The 17,789-nt window shown below is 44.1% G+C and overlaps 2 protein-coding genes across 2 annotated transcripts in view; one reads left to right on the top strand and one right to left on the bottom strand.

The window, feature by feature from the left end:
• The window catches only part of pdzrn4 (PDZ domain containing ring finger 4), a 43,074-nt gene extending 32,769 nt beyond the window's left edge, over window positions 1-10,305 (bottom strand). Inside the window, exon 1 of the mRNA XM_056425106.1 lies at window positions 10,237-10,305. Within this exon, the coding sequence (XP_056281081.1) occupies window positions 10,237-10,305 (69 nt within the window). The remainder of the gene's footprint in view (window positions 1-10,236) is intronic.
• gxylt1b (glucoside xylosyltransferase 1b) overlaps window positions 1-17,789 on the top strand; it is a 108,359-nt gene that overhangs the window by 72,043 nt on the left and 18,527 nt on the right. The gene's annotated exons all lie outside the window — the stretch shown is intronic.

Genomic DNA, 17,789 nt, shown 5'->3' with positions numbered 1-17,789 from the left:
CCAGTGCCACAGACACCACTCTGCTGCCATAACCCCCCCCCCCACACACACACACACACACACACACACACACGTGTTAATGCACTCCTGAAAATAGTTTCCAACAAAAGCGTTACTTTCTCCTGTTTGAGTAACTTTTGCTAAAAACTACGGTGCCCAGCTAAAGCAGGATATTATTAGGCTTTAAAAAAAGATTAAACTATATACATGTGACCCCTTTTTCTTTAAAGATTTCCTTCATTGGGAACCAATGGGCATGAGGTTGAGTGCCATAGACAGGGTTTATGTCTGGATGGATGATGGATAAACCATTTAATTGAACAATCCATGGTTTATAAGTATCTTTCGATCTTTAATTGTATTTTCGTTATTATAATTTGATTTACTTTGAGTATGTAGTGTTTTGGAAATTGGCACTCAAAGTTAAAGTCGACTGAGCACAGCAGTTAGAGCCGACTTCTAGATGTGGCAACGGCTCTTAAAAGACCCCATTCAGTTCTGCTGCCTAGTTTACATTATTGTGGGACTAAGCCACAGCAGTACAGACACTCAGACTTTAACGGTGTCGTGAAAGTGAAGAGACAGACAGTGAGGCTGAATGAATGCTGACTGAATACATCAGACATGTGCATAGCCTCTTATTGCTTGAAGCATTTTGTAGATTCATAACCATCACAGACTTTCCTTACAGAATTTGTTTCATAATCTTTGAATTAGGACAGGAACCATTCTTGGACTCTGGACTTAAATTCCTTGAGTAATAAGTTCATATACACCATAAATCAGAGTGATAATGTTAATCTTAAATGTAAGACTGAGGGGTAAAATGGGGTATCTTGCTATATATATCTTGGTTATTCACATGAGGATAGTTAGTTCCAGGCAAAAGAGAGCCAGCTCCGGATGCGAAGGGCATAATTAGCAAATATGCTAAAGCTTGGAAAGTGAAAATATTTTTACTGGGAAGCAGGAAAATGAAAGATTTATGTACTGCTTTTTGCATAAAATTATTTGTATTTTTTTAAAGCCTGGAGTGGGGGGGCCATCAAACCTTTGCCTTCTTCATTTTAAAGTGATGCATGTTTATGCTCACTGGAAGCACCTCAGCCATTAGCATTATTCATAACGCGAGGCTTCCGCAGTCCGCCTCTTTGGCGGAGAAGAAAAACGACCGCACACTCCACTAACTGTGAGCGTGCGAGAAGAGCTCTTCCTGCAATGAAAAATACCTCCATCCAAAAAAAGCACGGTTGGCTAGTTAGGCGAGAGACACAGTGCGATGCATTCCACCCCTCCAATCGATCAGGACTTCGAACCGTACTCACCGCTTCAGGCATGCGAGTGTGAATCTACAATATGACTGAGTGAACGGCTAATCACATTAGCCACCAACGTACGCTCAGTCGGGTGATGATTAGTGTCTGCGTTCCAGTGATTTTCAGACTGCATCACAGATTGACTCTAAATCAAACCACTGTTTCCTAAAAATAGGTCACAGGTCTCATTTGTGTGAGTCTCCTTGTAACAAGGCCATGACACCTAAAATGATGATGGCTGACTGAGAACAGACAAGACTCTTAATATTTAACTAATAATCCTAAATTGTGTTAACTGCCAACCTACTTTATTTTTTTTACATCCAGTGCGACCATTTTTTAAAATAACTTCCTTTTTGTGGCGAAGGTTTTGAAAAAGGTTCGGTTTATCAAAAAGGTGCACATTTTTGTCAATGTGTGAAAGTAGGCAAACTCCGTTCGTGCATAAAAGCCAAACGTAACCGGCTTTTGTGTTTAAACGTTACCAAACTTTCACGATAGCTTTCGCAGATGTGTTAAATATTCATAAGGGCAATTCTGAAAAGCATTCACTTATGTTGTGTCGTGTTCTTTGGAGGCCTTGTTGCACAAAGACTTGGCTCCGAGTTCCTTTGCACCTGCTGCATGTATTTCTCATTTCTTGTCAGATGTGCAAAAAGAAGAGTTGGGTTTTTCTTTACGGTAGATTTCCTTTTACAAAATACACATCTCCTGAGGATCCCTTGAACAATGTCTCCGCCTGAAGTGATTTATTTTAAAATTCACATTGCTCTGCACTCAAACGGAAAAAAAAACAAAGACACTCAACCCACGCCAAGACGGGTGTTGAACGACAAGAGGATGAGCCGAGGCTATCCATTGGCCACCGTGCAACAAGAAAGGCACGCGGTTCTTCAATTTACCCAACGACATTCTCGAGACACTAATTCGCCATCGTGTTCGTCGTCGGGAGCCGTTCCGCTCCGCTGCCCGCACCTGCTGTGATCTGTGCACCTACAGCCATGAATCTTTTATTTCCCCACACCTAACGAGATTGTATGAAACGGCACCGTGCAATACACGAGCCAATACGTTTTCTCAAAACTAACAACAACAACAACAGAGACGGCGCTTTGGCCGCTCTCCATCCTGAGGTGCATTTCCCAAATCAACACGAGGCTTATGGTTACACCCCCCCCCCCCCCCCACTATGCAGATGGTTTAGTGTTATTCTATCTGTAACTGGACTCAAAGCCAAGATCTGAGTGGGCCTAATGACTCTTAGCCCCGAGTTGGTTAAGTGGGAATTCAACACCAGAGCCCTGCTGTAACTAAATCTCCCTTTAGACCACCTGGACCCAGCATCCACCCTGTGGGTTCAGACTAGACAATGGCAGTCCAACGGAGCATTTGCGTGTTCAAGCATTTAGCTAAAAGCCTCATCAAGACGCATACTTTACGCAGAATTATTTAGCTTTACAACATGGTGTAGGGCAGGATTTCATGGTGGTGTCAGAGAAAGCATCATTACCGACATTACGGGCTGTAAATGTTAACGATTCAGAGCCGCTGTTCTTTGAAGAAAAAAAAGCTGAAACAACCCCCCGTCTCCCACAAATGATTATGCACGATGGAGAGAAATTATTGGCAAAGAAAAGAAAAGCAGGGAATAAAAGTGAAGGTTTTCTTTTTATAGTTGAACTGACATTTGGTCTCAGCGTGAGAATTGCACCTTCACTGCCAAATAACTCACCTAAATATCTGGCTGAGAGACAGTTTATGCTAATATGTACGACGTTACGATGATTTTATGTCTAACAAGTTGCGTCTTAGCATTTTTCTCCCCCTGAAACGGCTAAATATCTGGGGGAATTTTGTTCCGCGTGTTTTGTGTCAACGAGTAGATTTTTGGAGCGCCGTGAAATGCCGGCAAACATATCCATAACGGCTCCAGATGGTTCCTCATAACATCTGTCTAACCTGACAAAACATAGCCCGCAGCGTGTGGCCATAAGGTGCGTTATTGGGTTATTCCGGCACACGGTTGGCTTCAAACCATATAACCATCATCGGCTGACGGCTAACACGCTGAGGCGAGACGCAATTAGTGCCCCTCCCTGACTGACAGACATGTCCTCCATCGCTCTATCTTTCCTCGCAGGGTGTTCCCCAACACGCACCAAAAATGTGGAGCACCTCAGAGGGCGGGGTCGCGCCAAAGTGTATTAATGAGTCGGCTAGACCGACGGTGACAAACAAGCAGGAAGACAGACAGGGGCAGTGGAATGGAACGGACTTGGAACTGTGTTTGGCGTCTGATAAGTGATGGGAGGAGGAGGAGGAGGAGGAGGAGGAGGAGGGCGAGACTTTGTGTTATGGGTTATGGAGAAAGGGAGGAGGTGGTGGTGGTGGGGGGGTTAAAGGACTTATTGATGGCTCTGGTTCTCTCGCTCTGGTTCTTTCCCTTCACTGTTGCACAATCCTATCTTTATTTTTCTTTCTTTCTTAACCTTTTCCCTCCTCTGCCGTTTCATTCCCCCCCCCACCTATCATCTTGGCCAGGCCACTTGGCCAATTGGTGAGTATGGTAATTGGCTAGAGGCCGATAACAACTGATAAGTCCTCTTGTCAGGGCACTGAGAGCTTGAATGGCATTTTTACAGAGCGCCGTAAACAAGGGAAACTGTAAAGCTGACGAATGGATCGGCCCTGTGTGATTTTAATGTACACAGTGTGTGCAAATAGGCGTACTTACCTCTGTAACAATGCTGTGTAGTTGTGTGTACAAACGTCATGTTTACCTTTTGTGGGGTGGAGACACGAGGGGTTGGGGGGGGGGGGCAGAGGAGTGTCACTCTGCCCACATGAAGGGCTTTTCATCCCGGGCTTATCAGAGCCAACGCAGGGAGAGATCGTTGGCCGGTGGAGCGAAACGCCAACTGTTCCCGGACCCGTCTTGCCCTGACTTTGTGACCCCCCCCCCCCCACACACACACACACACACACACGGCAAGAACGTGTTTTCTTACAGCCAGGCAGACCGAGATACACAAAGAATTCCGGTCACTCACACACACACACAAACACACACACACACTCACAGGAAAAATCTAAAATATCACCTCAATCCATTCCAATTGTTCCCATATTTCGTATATAACCAGCAACCAGGGCCAACGACACCAGGGTGCTTTTCCCCGGGATAACCTGACACTGAAAAATCACAGATTTCCTGTTTCCAGTTTGGCCGGCGACCGGGAGACGTGCGACTCCCAGCGCCGGTGGCGAGGCCATATGCACCTCTAAATCATGCAGTATTACCAGCACGCTGTGCTCCGAAGATCGACTATAACCATGATGGAAGACACCAGATGATCTGTGCTCAATAGCAGAGTTCATTTACATAATGCTGCGTTCATGTTTTTAGTGGGGAAGAGCCATTACCCCAAGTTAATCTTTTAGCACCACTAAGCTTTAGAAAGTGTGAGCGTGAATGTTTTTTTCTCCTTTTTTTGCATTAAAGCACATAAAATAATGCAAATTCAACGGATTTAAATGCAAGCAACAATGTATGTTTTGAGAAACGTGTTACATTTTATGACATGCAGTACAAAACTGGAAAGGTCAAACTCACTGACCCGCACACGCAGACAGACACGTTGTTGGGAAGACAAATACAGGCAAAAAGGGAAAGGTCACTTCATTCTATACTTTCTGAAAAAGCTCAAAATCCCATCAAAGAGACAGGGAGTTAGGACCAGTGTTGTGCCTCCCTGGTAAGAAGCCAGCTGATGAATGAGATGATACCACCACCATCCATCCCGTGTTGGTCTTCTGCAGCACGTTTTATAACCTCAAAACATCACTCAGATGAGATCTGGGAGCAGAAGATTATATTGAATGTGCCAAATACGAGATTGGGAGCATTTTCGAATTGACTTCTCACTTTTCTATCCCAGGGATAACCATGCTGTAGTTGCATGATGACTCTGTTCATTACGCGCTTCCCCAACAACCTCTCAGGCTGATGTACCCGATAGCACCGACACATTTCACATCCTTATCTGGATGAAGTCTAAGGTGACCATATGGAGGTGACGGCTGCGTGGCTCTTACCACAGCGTCCCCTGCTCTGTGTGGCACTCGCTGGACACCATAGGTGGCGGCGGGAGGCGGGATGAACGGGGTGACTGTCTAGCCCCCTTCATGCTGTCCAACAGGCTGGACATGTGGCACGGCATCTGTGTCCGGAGGACAGGCTCACACCAAATATTGGCCTGGCTGGGACACAACCATACACAAGAGGAATCAAACTTAAAAAGGTGATCCCCTTGTGCCTGTGGTTTATGGTAAAGAAGTATACTACTTAAATAGAGGGATGAGAGAGCAGGTACAAAAAAAACGATGCGATACGTCACAATAATACAGAGATATTGTGTCCTATTGGGCATGAAATGTGTTAGCTTTAGTCCTCTTCATCAAGTTCAATATGCGCATGTATCGTTTCTGATGAATCCCTTGTGCATGGGTTCGGCATTTTTATTTAAATCCCAATAACAATGGTTAATGGTAAATGGGCTTGTACTTGTTAAGCCCCTTTTATAGTCTCCTGACCACTACAGCGCTCTAAGAGTACATTCACACACTGATGGCAGAGGCTGCCATGCAAGGTGCCACCTGCCATCAGGACTCGAATAGCCTGCGGGAGCCATTTGGTGTTCAGCATCTTGCCCAAGGACACATCGACATGGAGCCGGGGATCGAACCGCCGGCCCACTGATGGAAGGACAGTAAGAACACAAAAAATGTTGACCGATGACCTTACGAATAAGACACAAAATGGAATGCACCAGTCTAAAATGCTCTCAACAAGCCATGCCTATCGCTTAGTAACGCTCATAATTAATCAGGACTTATTTTATGGAAAATAAACATTACTATTCATTAGCAGAAATGCAGAGGAGGGTGACACGCAGAGCCGTGAGTGGCTGGTGTATTGTTGTGTGATGCAATAGTGTTGATTTTGGTATAACTAAAAAGGACAAAACAAATGTGTCCAGTGAGGCTCTGAAGGCCAGAGGCTGTGGGACAATTTAACACAGCCACAAGCAAAATACGTGGAATAGCAATTACTAAAGCCAGGATGGGGCCCCGCGGTGTGAGCGACATACACACGCACACACACACACACACACACAGACAAATGAAGCGTTGAATGTAAATGGTCGGAAGGAAGTCATAACTCTCTCAGTGGCCGCCGGGCAGCAGGGGTGTTGCAGCCGGCGGTCCTGTCAGAATGCTGCAGCTGTGTGAACAGAGATAGCCACTGTGGTGTGGGAGGAGCCAGCGAAGGCCTGCGGGCTGATAACTGGAATTGGCCTCTGAAATGCTCTGTTACTTTTTTTTTCAAATGGAAGGTGCTGAACAGGTCTTTTCCAATCACTATACATCTTTTTTTATTTTTATGAATAGCTGCAATCCATTTCGTCATAGTTTCATCCACAAAAGACATGTACCATCTGAAAGGAAAAATCTCCCTAAAGGAGAACTGAAGCTGGCATTGGCCGCTACAAATCAGCTGCCGCTGGGGCGTCATAATGAATCCTACTGCTTTTTTGGGCAAGTTCTAGGCCCTGAATAATGGATTATCCTATCCATAACTACTCAAAGCCAACGCCTAATTCCAACCAATCAGCTCTGTCACAACCAGCTACGCACAGCGGGTCTTGCCGAGTGGACCATGCCGGTGCTAGTCGGTGGCGATAGCGCCACAAGCTTTCTCAAAGTCAAAGTCAAAGTCATCTCTGCGGTCACTTCTTCCATTTGTGCAAAGATACAGAATATCTGAAAGTAGATTTCTCTCTTGTCCAACAAAAATCCACAGGACCATAGGTCAAGGTACTTGTTTATCATGTCTTACGTATGATTTACCCCGTTTAACTTTAGATGCCAACCTTGTCAAAGCCCTTTGGATTTCTTTTCTCCCCTGCACACATTTTTGTGTCTTTTAATAATGTTACATTTGTACCGTTTTTCTTTTATTGTGCGAATAAATACATAAACCTGATTGTAGTCATTGTAGATTGTATTCTAACAGAAGATTCATTTCCTTGTATGATTTTAAAATGACATTAAACATCCTTACATTACCTATATTTTCCATTCACTCATCGAGCCAATGATCTTGCTCACTGCTTGTTCGCGCTCCACTTTTGGATTCTGTGTCGGCACCGTCGAGGCGGTTTTCTATTGGGCAGCAGTGTTGTGAAACATTTGCACTGATTTACTTTGAGCACCTGGGAGAATCATTGTTCAATGCTGGTGTGACCCTGGCCTTGAAATAGAATTTCCTTTAAGCCGCTCTAAAAATTCTGTCTCCTCAAACTGTCTCCCAAAGGCGGAAGTCAAAGCATCGAGACTTGAACTGATGATGCATCGGACGTGTACACACACACACACACACACACACACACACTTTCCATCCCTGCCTCAGCAACACTATCAGCATCCATTGCTGCTTCACTGGTATAATGAGCAGGTGGTGTCCTATCGCGTTGCGCCGTTGAAAGTACAAAAGAATAAAAACACGTCGAGTATCTGTAGTGATGTGGCGGCGTGTGCCAAAGTAAAGTGAGAGAGGGGAGAAACAGATCGCTGGGAGAGAAAAAGACAGAGGGGGGGAGAAAGTGTAATGAAGGTTATGGAGAAGGAGAAAGTATAGAAGGGTGAGAAGAAGAAATGAGTCTGGAATGATAAAAGGAAGGAGGCAGAGGGATTGTTGAGGAGTCTCTCTGGATTTGTGGAATCCCCACAGCCTCCACTTCTGGGACAAAGTCACACTGACACACTTACTGAGCTCTCTCTCTCTCTCTTTTTCATTCTTTCTTTCTTTTGCACTGGTAATGAGAACTGTAGGTGTTCGCTGACTGTCAGATACTGCAGAGCGATTAACAGTGTGGGTTTGCTCACACAAACACACACATAATATTCTTGGATGTCTGCCACAGTGCCAGGACACCTACAGTGTGATGCGGACATTTGGAGGAAACCAAGGGTCATTTCTATGTTCCCCCCAAAATCACCACGCTTTATGATACAATCATGCATCTGCTACTATGTTACACAACATGAATATTGCGTGAGCTTTGGCTGATATATATATATATATAGGCTATGTTAGATCTATTTAAAGATAAACCAGTAAATACATAACCTATATACAGTATGCAAACTTAAAGGGACAGTTTTGCTGGTACCAGCAAGTAGTCAAGTTATACATGGGATGGTAACACAAGGAAAAACACACCGTTTTTCTCATGGATTTGACAAACAAGATGGTTAACTTCTGAGTTTCTGTGAGGTGACCTTAGGACAGAGCCAATCTAGCCGTGTCCAGCTGATTCCAGGCGTTGTGCTAAACAGCAAGCCAGGCACGTTTGCTCTCGATACATCTTTACTGTACAGACATGACGGTTGTATATGTATAATTGAGTCAGCCACATCCCTTTTACACGTCACAACAATGACTTTTCTATCGCTCTGTGGGTTCACATCTCCCTTTGTTCGAGCCAGTTTACTCAAGTCCCCTCAATGGTCTGAAAGGAGTCGAGCCTCTTCGGGTTTCCTTGAACTAATGGGCTCATTTTCTTGCGCTCCACCCGGGCAGACAACACAGACATCCACCATCTCATTAAGGCGTTGGGGCATTTAGTCAGAGAGCGTAATGAGCTCGAGACTGCATTGCTGTAAGTAACATTCATGGAAAGAGCGTGTAGAGGTTATTGCGGTTGCGGTCATGCATTTCTACGAATGCTGACACTTTTGACACGTCTGCACACATCGGACGGTGGTTTACGATATGATGCTCGTATCATTTACGAAAACCGAGCTGATCACGCTCTTTAAGCTGTATCCAGTTTCTCCACGCTTGTCTGTAACCGCGTAGGATACTAAATGATGAATGAATCCTCGCTGCTGGCCACGCATTCACCCGTACTGTACATCAACAACAGAGGAGACCCGGAGCACGTGTTTCCCCACAATAAGCTGCTGGAGAGAACATGCGCCGACGATTCACCCCGTTCACGGTCACAGATGAAACCGTACATACCATTCAACAGCTTTCCAAAAGCAGTCGGAGAGCGCAAACACACAACAACACCTGAGGTATCTGTTTATCAGTAAATTCACACTTGCTGACACTTCCTATCTAATCAACACATTCCAGCCAAGCCCAGTACAAGACGACGAGTTCAACATTCACCGTTTTACTGCTCGTTATGACAATATGATCATTTGTGGAGAGCATCAGTCAAAAGGTTTCTTGTGTCGGATTTTTGCCAAAATCTTGGAGAAATTCGTTGAATAAAAGTGCCAAATACCAGAGTTATTACTTGCACTAACATCGCAGAGTATTTTTACATGACAGCAGGGGTAAACAAATCAGGCATATCAGGTCAGAGGAGACACACAAAAACAAAAACAAGTCCAGCTCTGACAACAGAGGGGATAAACAGCATAACACATCTGCTGGCTGCTCTTTGAACTGTGTTGCTTCGAGACACAGGCAAGAAGAAATGTGATAAATTCCCCCGGAGCCATGCGCGAGAAAAAGAGCTGAACTTGTACTTACATCTCCTGCTGCTGAGGAGAAATAACTAGCTCCACTCACTTTGATGGAGAGGAATACGCACGCACGCGCACACACACTCAGTCTCTCTGTCTGGCTGCTAGGAAGTAACTAATTGTCCTACATTTCTTTCATCCTTCCCTTTGTTTCCACACTCAGCCTGCACGGTGCCTTTCTCAAAAAATTACTCTTGACTTTGCGCAGTTCCTTTTTGTTATTCTGTCACACTTTCCTGATCAAAATCTCCCAGTGCCATGATCACCATCAACCATCACCATCATCTACTGTCGTTAAAGCTCATCATTGACTTACCTGTGCAATATCATACAGCAGTTTGTAGTGTTCTTCCCGTTTCTGCAAGGTGCACAAATTGCAGCCCATTCTAGTTGTCAGGGAAACTGCGCCGAGTGCCCGCTGGAGAGTGTGCGCTGTCTGCGGTGCGTGTGAGCTCCCCCCCGGGGCAAAACACGCTCGGGCTCCTCTTCCTCGGCTCCCCCACTCCTCTGTCTCATCCGTGTGTCTCACGTGTATCTTCAGAGATCCCCCCCCCCCCCCCCTCTGTGGCTCCGGGCGCTGGAGACACTCTTACGCGCGCGCGCCCACACACGCCCACGTGTGTCAGCTCACCGCTTTAGTAGAGGTTGTGGTTGTAGTTCCTGTAGTGTGTGTGTGTGTGTGTGTGTGTGTGTGTGTGTAGTGTGAAGGGAGGGAGGGACGGGGGACGTTATTCAGTGGTAAGATGAGCAAAAGCACCAGGCTTCTTCTTCTCTTTTCCTCTTTCTTGTCACTCCCTTCTCTCGGTTCTCCCTCGCATGCCTTAATACACTCTCTTCTCCGCCACCTCCTCTCCCAGTGTGAGCAGCACACCGGTGCGCGCACACACTTTTGGTTCACGGAGACACACCTCCTATCCAGTGGCAGGCTGCACGAACATGCCCCGCTCCTACTCCCGGCTCACGAGCAGACCGCGTCCTGATTGGCTGTTTGAGGCAGAAGGGGCGGGGAGAAGAGGGAGGGGCGCAGGTTTTATCTTGGGCTCCTTCAGGATCTGAACATCAGTGTTTGAGCTCGCAGGGAACGTGAAGGACTCATGTGAGGTCCGTGAATCTGTCTGTGTTTGTCACCTGTGTGTACGCACATTTTAAAGACGCATGCACTTTTCTTTTTTACTTTTCAATGCAGGAAGTTCCATTAGAATCAAAAAGCCAAAACAGGAGTTAAAATGCCAACCCTGCAGTTAATCAAGTTACTGAAAGGGCTTTTTGACTGCGGCCCACATTTAACAACTCGATTTGGCATGGAAATCAATCTCATTTGAATTCAATCAGATGGCATTTTGCATCCAGTGGAATGGTTGGAGGGGTGGCCAACATAGATTTACAGTCAGTATGATAGTCACCAAACAGATGCTCCTTCTCTCTCTCTCTCTCTGCCGGCAGTGACACAAGGGCACAGGAAGAAACACAGGCCGGTATTGATTGGCTTCAAATTAGCTTCCAGCCCAACTGGCTCCTCTCCACTGGGGGTGAGTGGACAGAGGGGGGAAGACTCTGGTGCTGAGAGCATATATGTATTGCATCCCTGTTACACTATCAATTATAGTCATTTGACATGGCAAATGTTGTTTGACAGAAATGTAATGCTGCCCAGATTACTTTTATATCAGCATAATGAGCGTTATGCTTACGTTGAGGCACTGGCATGCAGCACTTGGTTAAAGTTAGGTCAAAAGACTTGAATAATAGGACACAATGTGTTCACTTCATTAACATTCATTGTTTAAATTTTCCACCCTGATACTGCATCTATTGTATAATGCTGCATTCTTGGCGAGATAAAATAAAATATCTTTTGAACATATTTGTGGAAAAGAGGGAGGCATTTGAAAAACATGCATTGGGGCTGGTTATGCACCATTCATTATTTAAAACGTCTTGTCTTTTCCAAATTTAAAGATGTTGTAGTGCTGTTTAGTTTGTGTTTCACCGTTTACGCAAGCCAGGCGTACTCTTTCCCACGCATAAAGGACCTTTTGTCAACATGAGAACATCCTGATCTCACAAAACACATGAAATGATGAGCAATATATGTGTTTGTGTTCTAAAAATATGTCATATTCAATTCAGTCTATTTGTATAGCCCAATTTCACAAATTACAAATTTGTCTCGGAGTGCTTTACAATCTGTACACATAGACATCCCTGCCCCAAAACCTCACATCGGATCAGGAAAAACTTCCAAATAACCCTTCAGGGGGAAAAAAAAGGGAAGAAACCTTCAGGAGAGCAACAGAGGAGGATCCCTCTGCAGGATGGACAGGTGCAATAGATGTCATGTGTACAGAAGGACAGATTTAGAGTTAAAATACATTCAATGAATGACAGAGTGTATGAATAGTTCATAGTAGGCATATTCCACAATGGAGACCTCCACGATCCATCAGGCAGATGGAGGTAGAGAGGAGGAGTGGGCGGAGTCTCAACAGGGCAGTGGCGTGGTCGGTAGCATGAAAATATGAAAATGTCAGAATGAATTTTACAAAACAACATGTTTTGTCCTGACGGGAGTTCAATTTGCGAGTGCGGCCTTCGACGTCCGTCACAAAGAGAAGCATGGGCGTCGCTTGCTCAATGCTCACCGTGCGTTTTATCAACTCAAGTGTTTATGTTCCATGTCTAAATGTGAGTCATCCGATCTTGACAAGAGGTTAGTGGTTCACACTTTAGTATCATGTTACGATGAAATGCATACATTTTACTGACTAACGGTACTAAATCGAACTTCCAACTGGGCTGCATGACGAATAGCCGTTACCGTTAAGACGATGAGCAGAGAGCACAGATGCGTCATCCTGCTTATCACCAGTCATGCAGGTACAAGGGCCACAGTGGTTCAGTCAAGGACGTCAGAGCAGACCCCGATACAGCCCCCCAGATAACACTTAACCCTTTCTCTCCGCCCACTCTTGTCCCTTTCTGATGAGGTCACCGCTTTCTCTGTCGACCTCTGAAGGCAGCTTCTCAGGGGTGACATCATCAAAAATTAATTTAGGGTTCTCCGATTATTTTCTTTAGTCGCTCCCACTCTTTTTTCAGTGCTGCGTATTGCATTCTGAGTATAGGATTAGATATAACTCTGGACACTGTGATCGTCCATAATCTTGGATTTGCTGTCGGACACAGAGAGCTAAATGTGTCTCCAGAACACACAAAAATATGCACTCTCACCCTCATATACGCGTCAAAAACGTGAAATGTTCCATCATATTCTTTGGACTTTTCGACGAAACGAAAGGAAATCTGGGATGCGAGGCTATTTTTTTTTACAGAAGGTGACATCATTGTGGTCATTTATGGCCTATCACCATTCTTTTTATTATGGTTTATATCACCTACTTTCCATCAACTCGACAATGTCTCCTTCATTTCATCATCCTGTTCTATTGCCTTCGCATGCATGAGACAGCGGACAGATGTCTGGCTTATGTTTTCATATAAAATTGGAGAGACTCGTAGAACTTTAAGAGATGTGGGATTTGAAACCTGCAGAAATTGTGTGGAGAACATTGCACAAACAAAATGCATTTCATCGTCTTTGATGTCTGACAACTGGACTGGCAATGCAGCAGCAGAGTGCTGTCATACCTGTATGCTGAATTAATTCTTTGACAGGTAGTTAACTTTAGGGTGAGGGGCGATGAGGTGGGTTCAAACAGCTGTACCGGTCATTTCATATTTTATGGTAAAGTTCGTCATCTTCCGTCAGTGAAAGGTTAACCAAAAATAGCTTGCTGCAGGGGGAAAGTGTTGCAAAGGAAGCCTGAAACACGGCATTAGCATAATGTCCTATATGGCTGTGATTGAAAGAAAATCGGCCACTCTGCACGTTCCTCTCTGAAAATAGAAACTTGTTACGGAAGCTCTGAGCCATTTCAGTCTTGAATCTACAATAAATCTGAGGAGAAAGTTTGAAAAAGAAAACTCTGAAAAAAGTGAGCGTTTTTGACATTTGGTAATTACGGCTGCGTGAATACCTCAGCGAGATGTTCAAAGGCCACAGTACCCTTGATGACAGGCAGAGCGGTGCGTCATGGGTAGAGAGTGGATCTAATCTTGAACAATGATCACGCATTCGGCCTGAGCTCTGAGGTCTGCCCTGCAGAATACCAACAAACTGCTCTTAAATAAGTTACCAGTGGAAACTTTTCTCTCACGAAGTTGCCTCGAAGCCCCGGACACAGAGCAATGGAAGCACAGGCCGACTGAAAACACCTGCAGGACTCATAAATCTCGGTGTAAAGGCAATCTGATGCAGTGTCCTTTACGATTCGTTTGATCTTGGTTCTTGATGTTAAAAACAGCACCACATTCTACTGCGGAAAAGTCAGAAACAGGACAAGAAGCACATTGTGTACGGTCGTATAAATAGTTTCTGACGTTAACCTTCATTTAGTTGATGCTGAAAAATGATAGACAGCTTTGTCTAGTCCAATGATGGTTTCACTTGCGTCCGTGAAATGGCTATTGTCGTACGATTACACTAATTTCAACCACCTGTGGTGATAAAGTTAGCTCCTAGAGTGACTTTTAGATGTCACGTCATGTCTGGAAAGAGCAATACAAAAGAGCAGCGATTCTGCTGACAGCTGGGCGTCTCAAAGTCAATGGTGTGAGAAGAGCCTGAGGGCGACTCAATAGCCATAACCCATACATTATTTAACACTCTGAACCATTCATCTGGGTAAAACATGATTAGAGTGCTACTTACAGAACACAGCTAAAGGCCGAGGGGAAACGATGCTACGTGATGGTAATTGAAAAGCGGCATCCTTTTCTGTTTTTGGTTCTAGTAATTACATTGTAACTATTCATTACTGTCTAATTACGTTGCAGGAGGCCAGCGTTCAGATCCAATCCTCATAATGACTGTCTGTCCTCCACTCATTGTCTCCTGATCCCAATTGTCGAAAGCGAAACGACTGACTGGGAAAAAAGAAGAGCCCGAGTGACTCCAGTCATTTAATTATCAAATAATGAGGCGAGTTAAAAGAGAAAACAAAAGGCGGTCAAGCCCACGGAAGTAAAGAAAAGACATTCAACAAAACACAGAGGGACCTTTTGTTCATAATGTTCAGACTGCTAGTTGGGCAAAAATCATTCATTAGTGTGTTGTCGTAGAAACAATGTGTTGTAATGTCCAATCTTAGTTATGTCCCCTTTGAGCAGTCGGGCAAAGTGAGGTAGACACATGCACACAAATTCACACATACAGGATACACACAAACAGACAAAGTGTGCGATAATGAAACCGCTCAGAGCGTGGCATCAGACGAACCGGGGCAGCCATTAACACAAGTCCAATCACTGTTGAATCAGTCGCGAACACTTTCTTTGTCACTGCTTCATTGAACACGGCTATTTAGAAAAGCGAATGGAAACATTTCTTGAACCGCTGTGACCGCACACCCAGAGGCTGCGTTTCCCCCTTCCTTGCTCACTATTCAATACAGCAACTTAACCACCACAGTACAGCATGACCGGAGGCAATAAGAGACCCCGACGCTCTCTTTACTCAATAAGCTCGCAGCCAAACTGGCGTCTGACCAGCTGACCTCACACCACGCTCCACGCTGAGCAGGGTCAAGTAGCCCATAAGGATGGAGTTGTCCTCAGGCACTGGGACACAAGTTCAGATTTCTCTCCACAGCTTTTCTTTGACTATTGAGCAGCTTGAATGCACTCGTAAATTCGTAATTAGATTGCGAAGCATGGTAGAGCTTTGTTCAAGTGGAAGGCATTTTACCTTTTTGAAAGAAGCTGCCAATATGATATGAAAACATGATTTCTACGATTAACTTGTGTGAAGTGTAGAACCGGATGTTTTTGTATCTAAAGGTTGTATCTGAATACAAGTACCTGGGAGTACTTTTTGATTCTAATTTGTCTTTCAAATCACAGGTGAAAAAAGTTTGTAATCGGGTAAAATACAATCTATCCAATTTCCGATTCTCGCGCAACTACATGTCAACAGAGGCAGCTAAAACATTCATGCATTCAATGGTTATTTCCCACATGACCTACTGTTTAACAACCTGGTCACATGCTAGTGCCACTACGCTCAAACCATTACAATCATTATACAAGCGGACGCTCAAAACTCTTGATAAAAAAAAAGGTTCTGTCACATCATTGTCCTATACTAAAAAAATACAACTTGCTTAGTTGGGATAACTTGATTAAATATGTGCACGTCTGTCTGATGTTCAAAATCAAACATGGATTGACCTCTCCTCCTCTCAAACAATTTGTCACCACACGAACTGGATATCGGCTCACAAGAGGTGCAGTGAGAGGGGATTGTATCGTCCCTCTCAGGAAAAGTGCTTTCAGTCATGCTGCATTCTCAGTACAAGCAGCAGTTGACTGGAACTACATTCCAGTATCTATCAGAGAGCTACAATCATTCAACTCTTTTAAAGCAGAAACAAAGAAATGGTTCATTACTACCCAGCTCTGTCAGCACTAGACTGTAACGGCTCCTACCTCCTCCATCTGCCCAGGTTGGACTTTCATTTTTTTCTGTCTGTCAGTTGTTGTCTATCTGTCTGTTGTCCGGTCTCTGTATGTCTTGACTTGCTGGTCGGCCGTTTTACTCCACCTGCGTGTCTTCTCTTGTCATTCACCTGTTTGCAGTTATATATCACATTTAGTCTGTAAGCTTTTACGTTGTATCTCTGACATTATGTTTTTATTCTGTCCATTTTAACATTGTTCTCCCTTATTTTATTTGCTTTATCTGTAGATTGTATTTGTAATCTTATGTTTTTAGGTTTGTTCTTAACATCAGCAACATTGGGACTACAGATGAAAAATAGCCTCTTGGCTAACTCTGGCACATTTACTGCAATGTTTTTATCAATGTGCACTGTCCCTTATTAAATAAACCATTAAAAAAAAAAAAAAAAAAAAAAAAACTGGTTCGTACCATATCTACTTTTGGGTGTGGCTCAAGAGCTTTCCCACACTTGGGTTCACCCTGAAGTATACAACAACTATTTGATGGATTACCATGACATTTAGTACAGACATCCAAGGTAACCAGAGGATGAATCGTAACAACTTTCTTGACCCTCTGACTTTTCTTCAAACTTTTCACTAATCCATTGAAATTGCTCATCTGCTTGTTTAACAAAATGCTGTCTAGTGTCATGGTCCCCAGGGGATGAATGCTACTGATTTTAATGACCCACTATCTTCTTCTGGATCATAAACGTGTGTTTATATTTTGGAAGGATTGACTCGAAATTTGGTACAGATGTTGATGAATTTTGGTTAGGAAATATATACTTTGGCCCGTCATTGGCTTTAAGTAATATGACTAAATCCAATAAGCCTCAAATGTAGTGTGTGTTTTGTGCTAATAACGTAATAAACATTAGTATACGAACATTGTCATTTTGAGCATGTTTGCATGCAAATGTTAGCATTCAGCTGGAGCACCGCTGTGCTTAAGTGCATCTTCACAGAGCCGCTACAGCGTGTGTGACTCTTAGTCAACTTAGTAAACTCCTTGTAAACTTGTTGTAAGTCGCTTTGAATAAAAGTGTCTGCAAAATGACATGTAATGTAGTCGTGTTGTGTCTCATTCATTTATACCATGGTTATCATCCATTCCAACAAAAAAAGTGTATCAGAGTTGTTATAACTTAATTACAACATCTAAACCAACTGGAGTTCATCTGTCACACAGCTGAGTCTCAGGTTCCACCCATGAACATCTCATGTGTGCATAAAGGACAGAGAGACATTATCCGTGCCTAGCCTTAGGGTGTAAAAATACACGGATACCCCTTCTGTGCACACACA

The sequence above is a fragment of the Pseudoliparis swirei genome, chromosome 10, assembly GCF_029220125.1.
Source record: "Pseudoliparis swirei isolate HS2019 ecotype Mariana Trench chromosome 10, NWPU_hadal_v1, whole genome shotgun sequence".
In the NCBI taxonomy this organism is placed as follows: domain Eukaryota; kingdom Metazoa; phylum Chordata; class Actinopteri; order Perciformes; family Liparidae; genus Pseudoliparis; species Pseudoliparis swirei.
The sequence above is the reverse complement of the archived record's forward strand: the minus strand, read 5'-3'. Positions and strand labels throughout refer to the sequence as shown.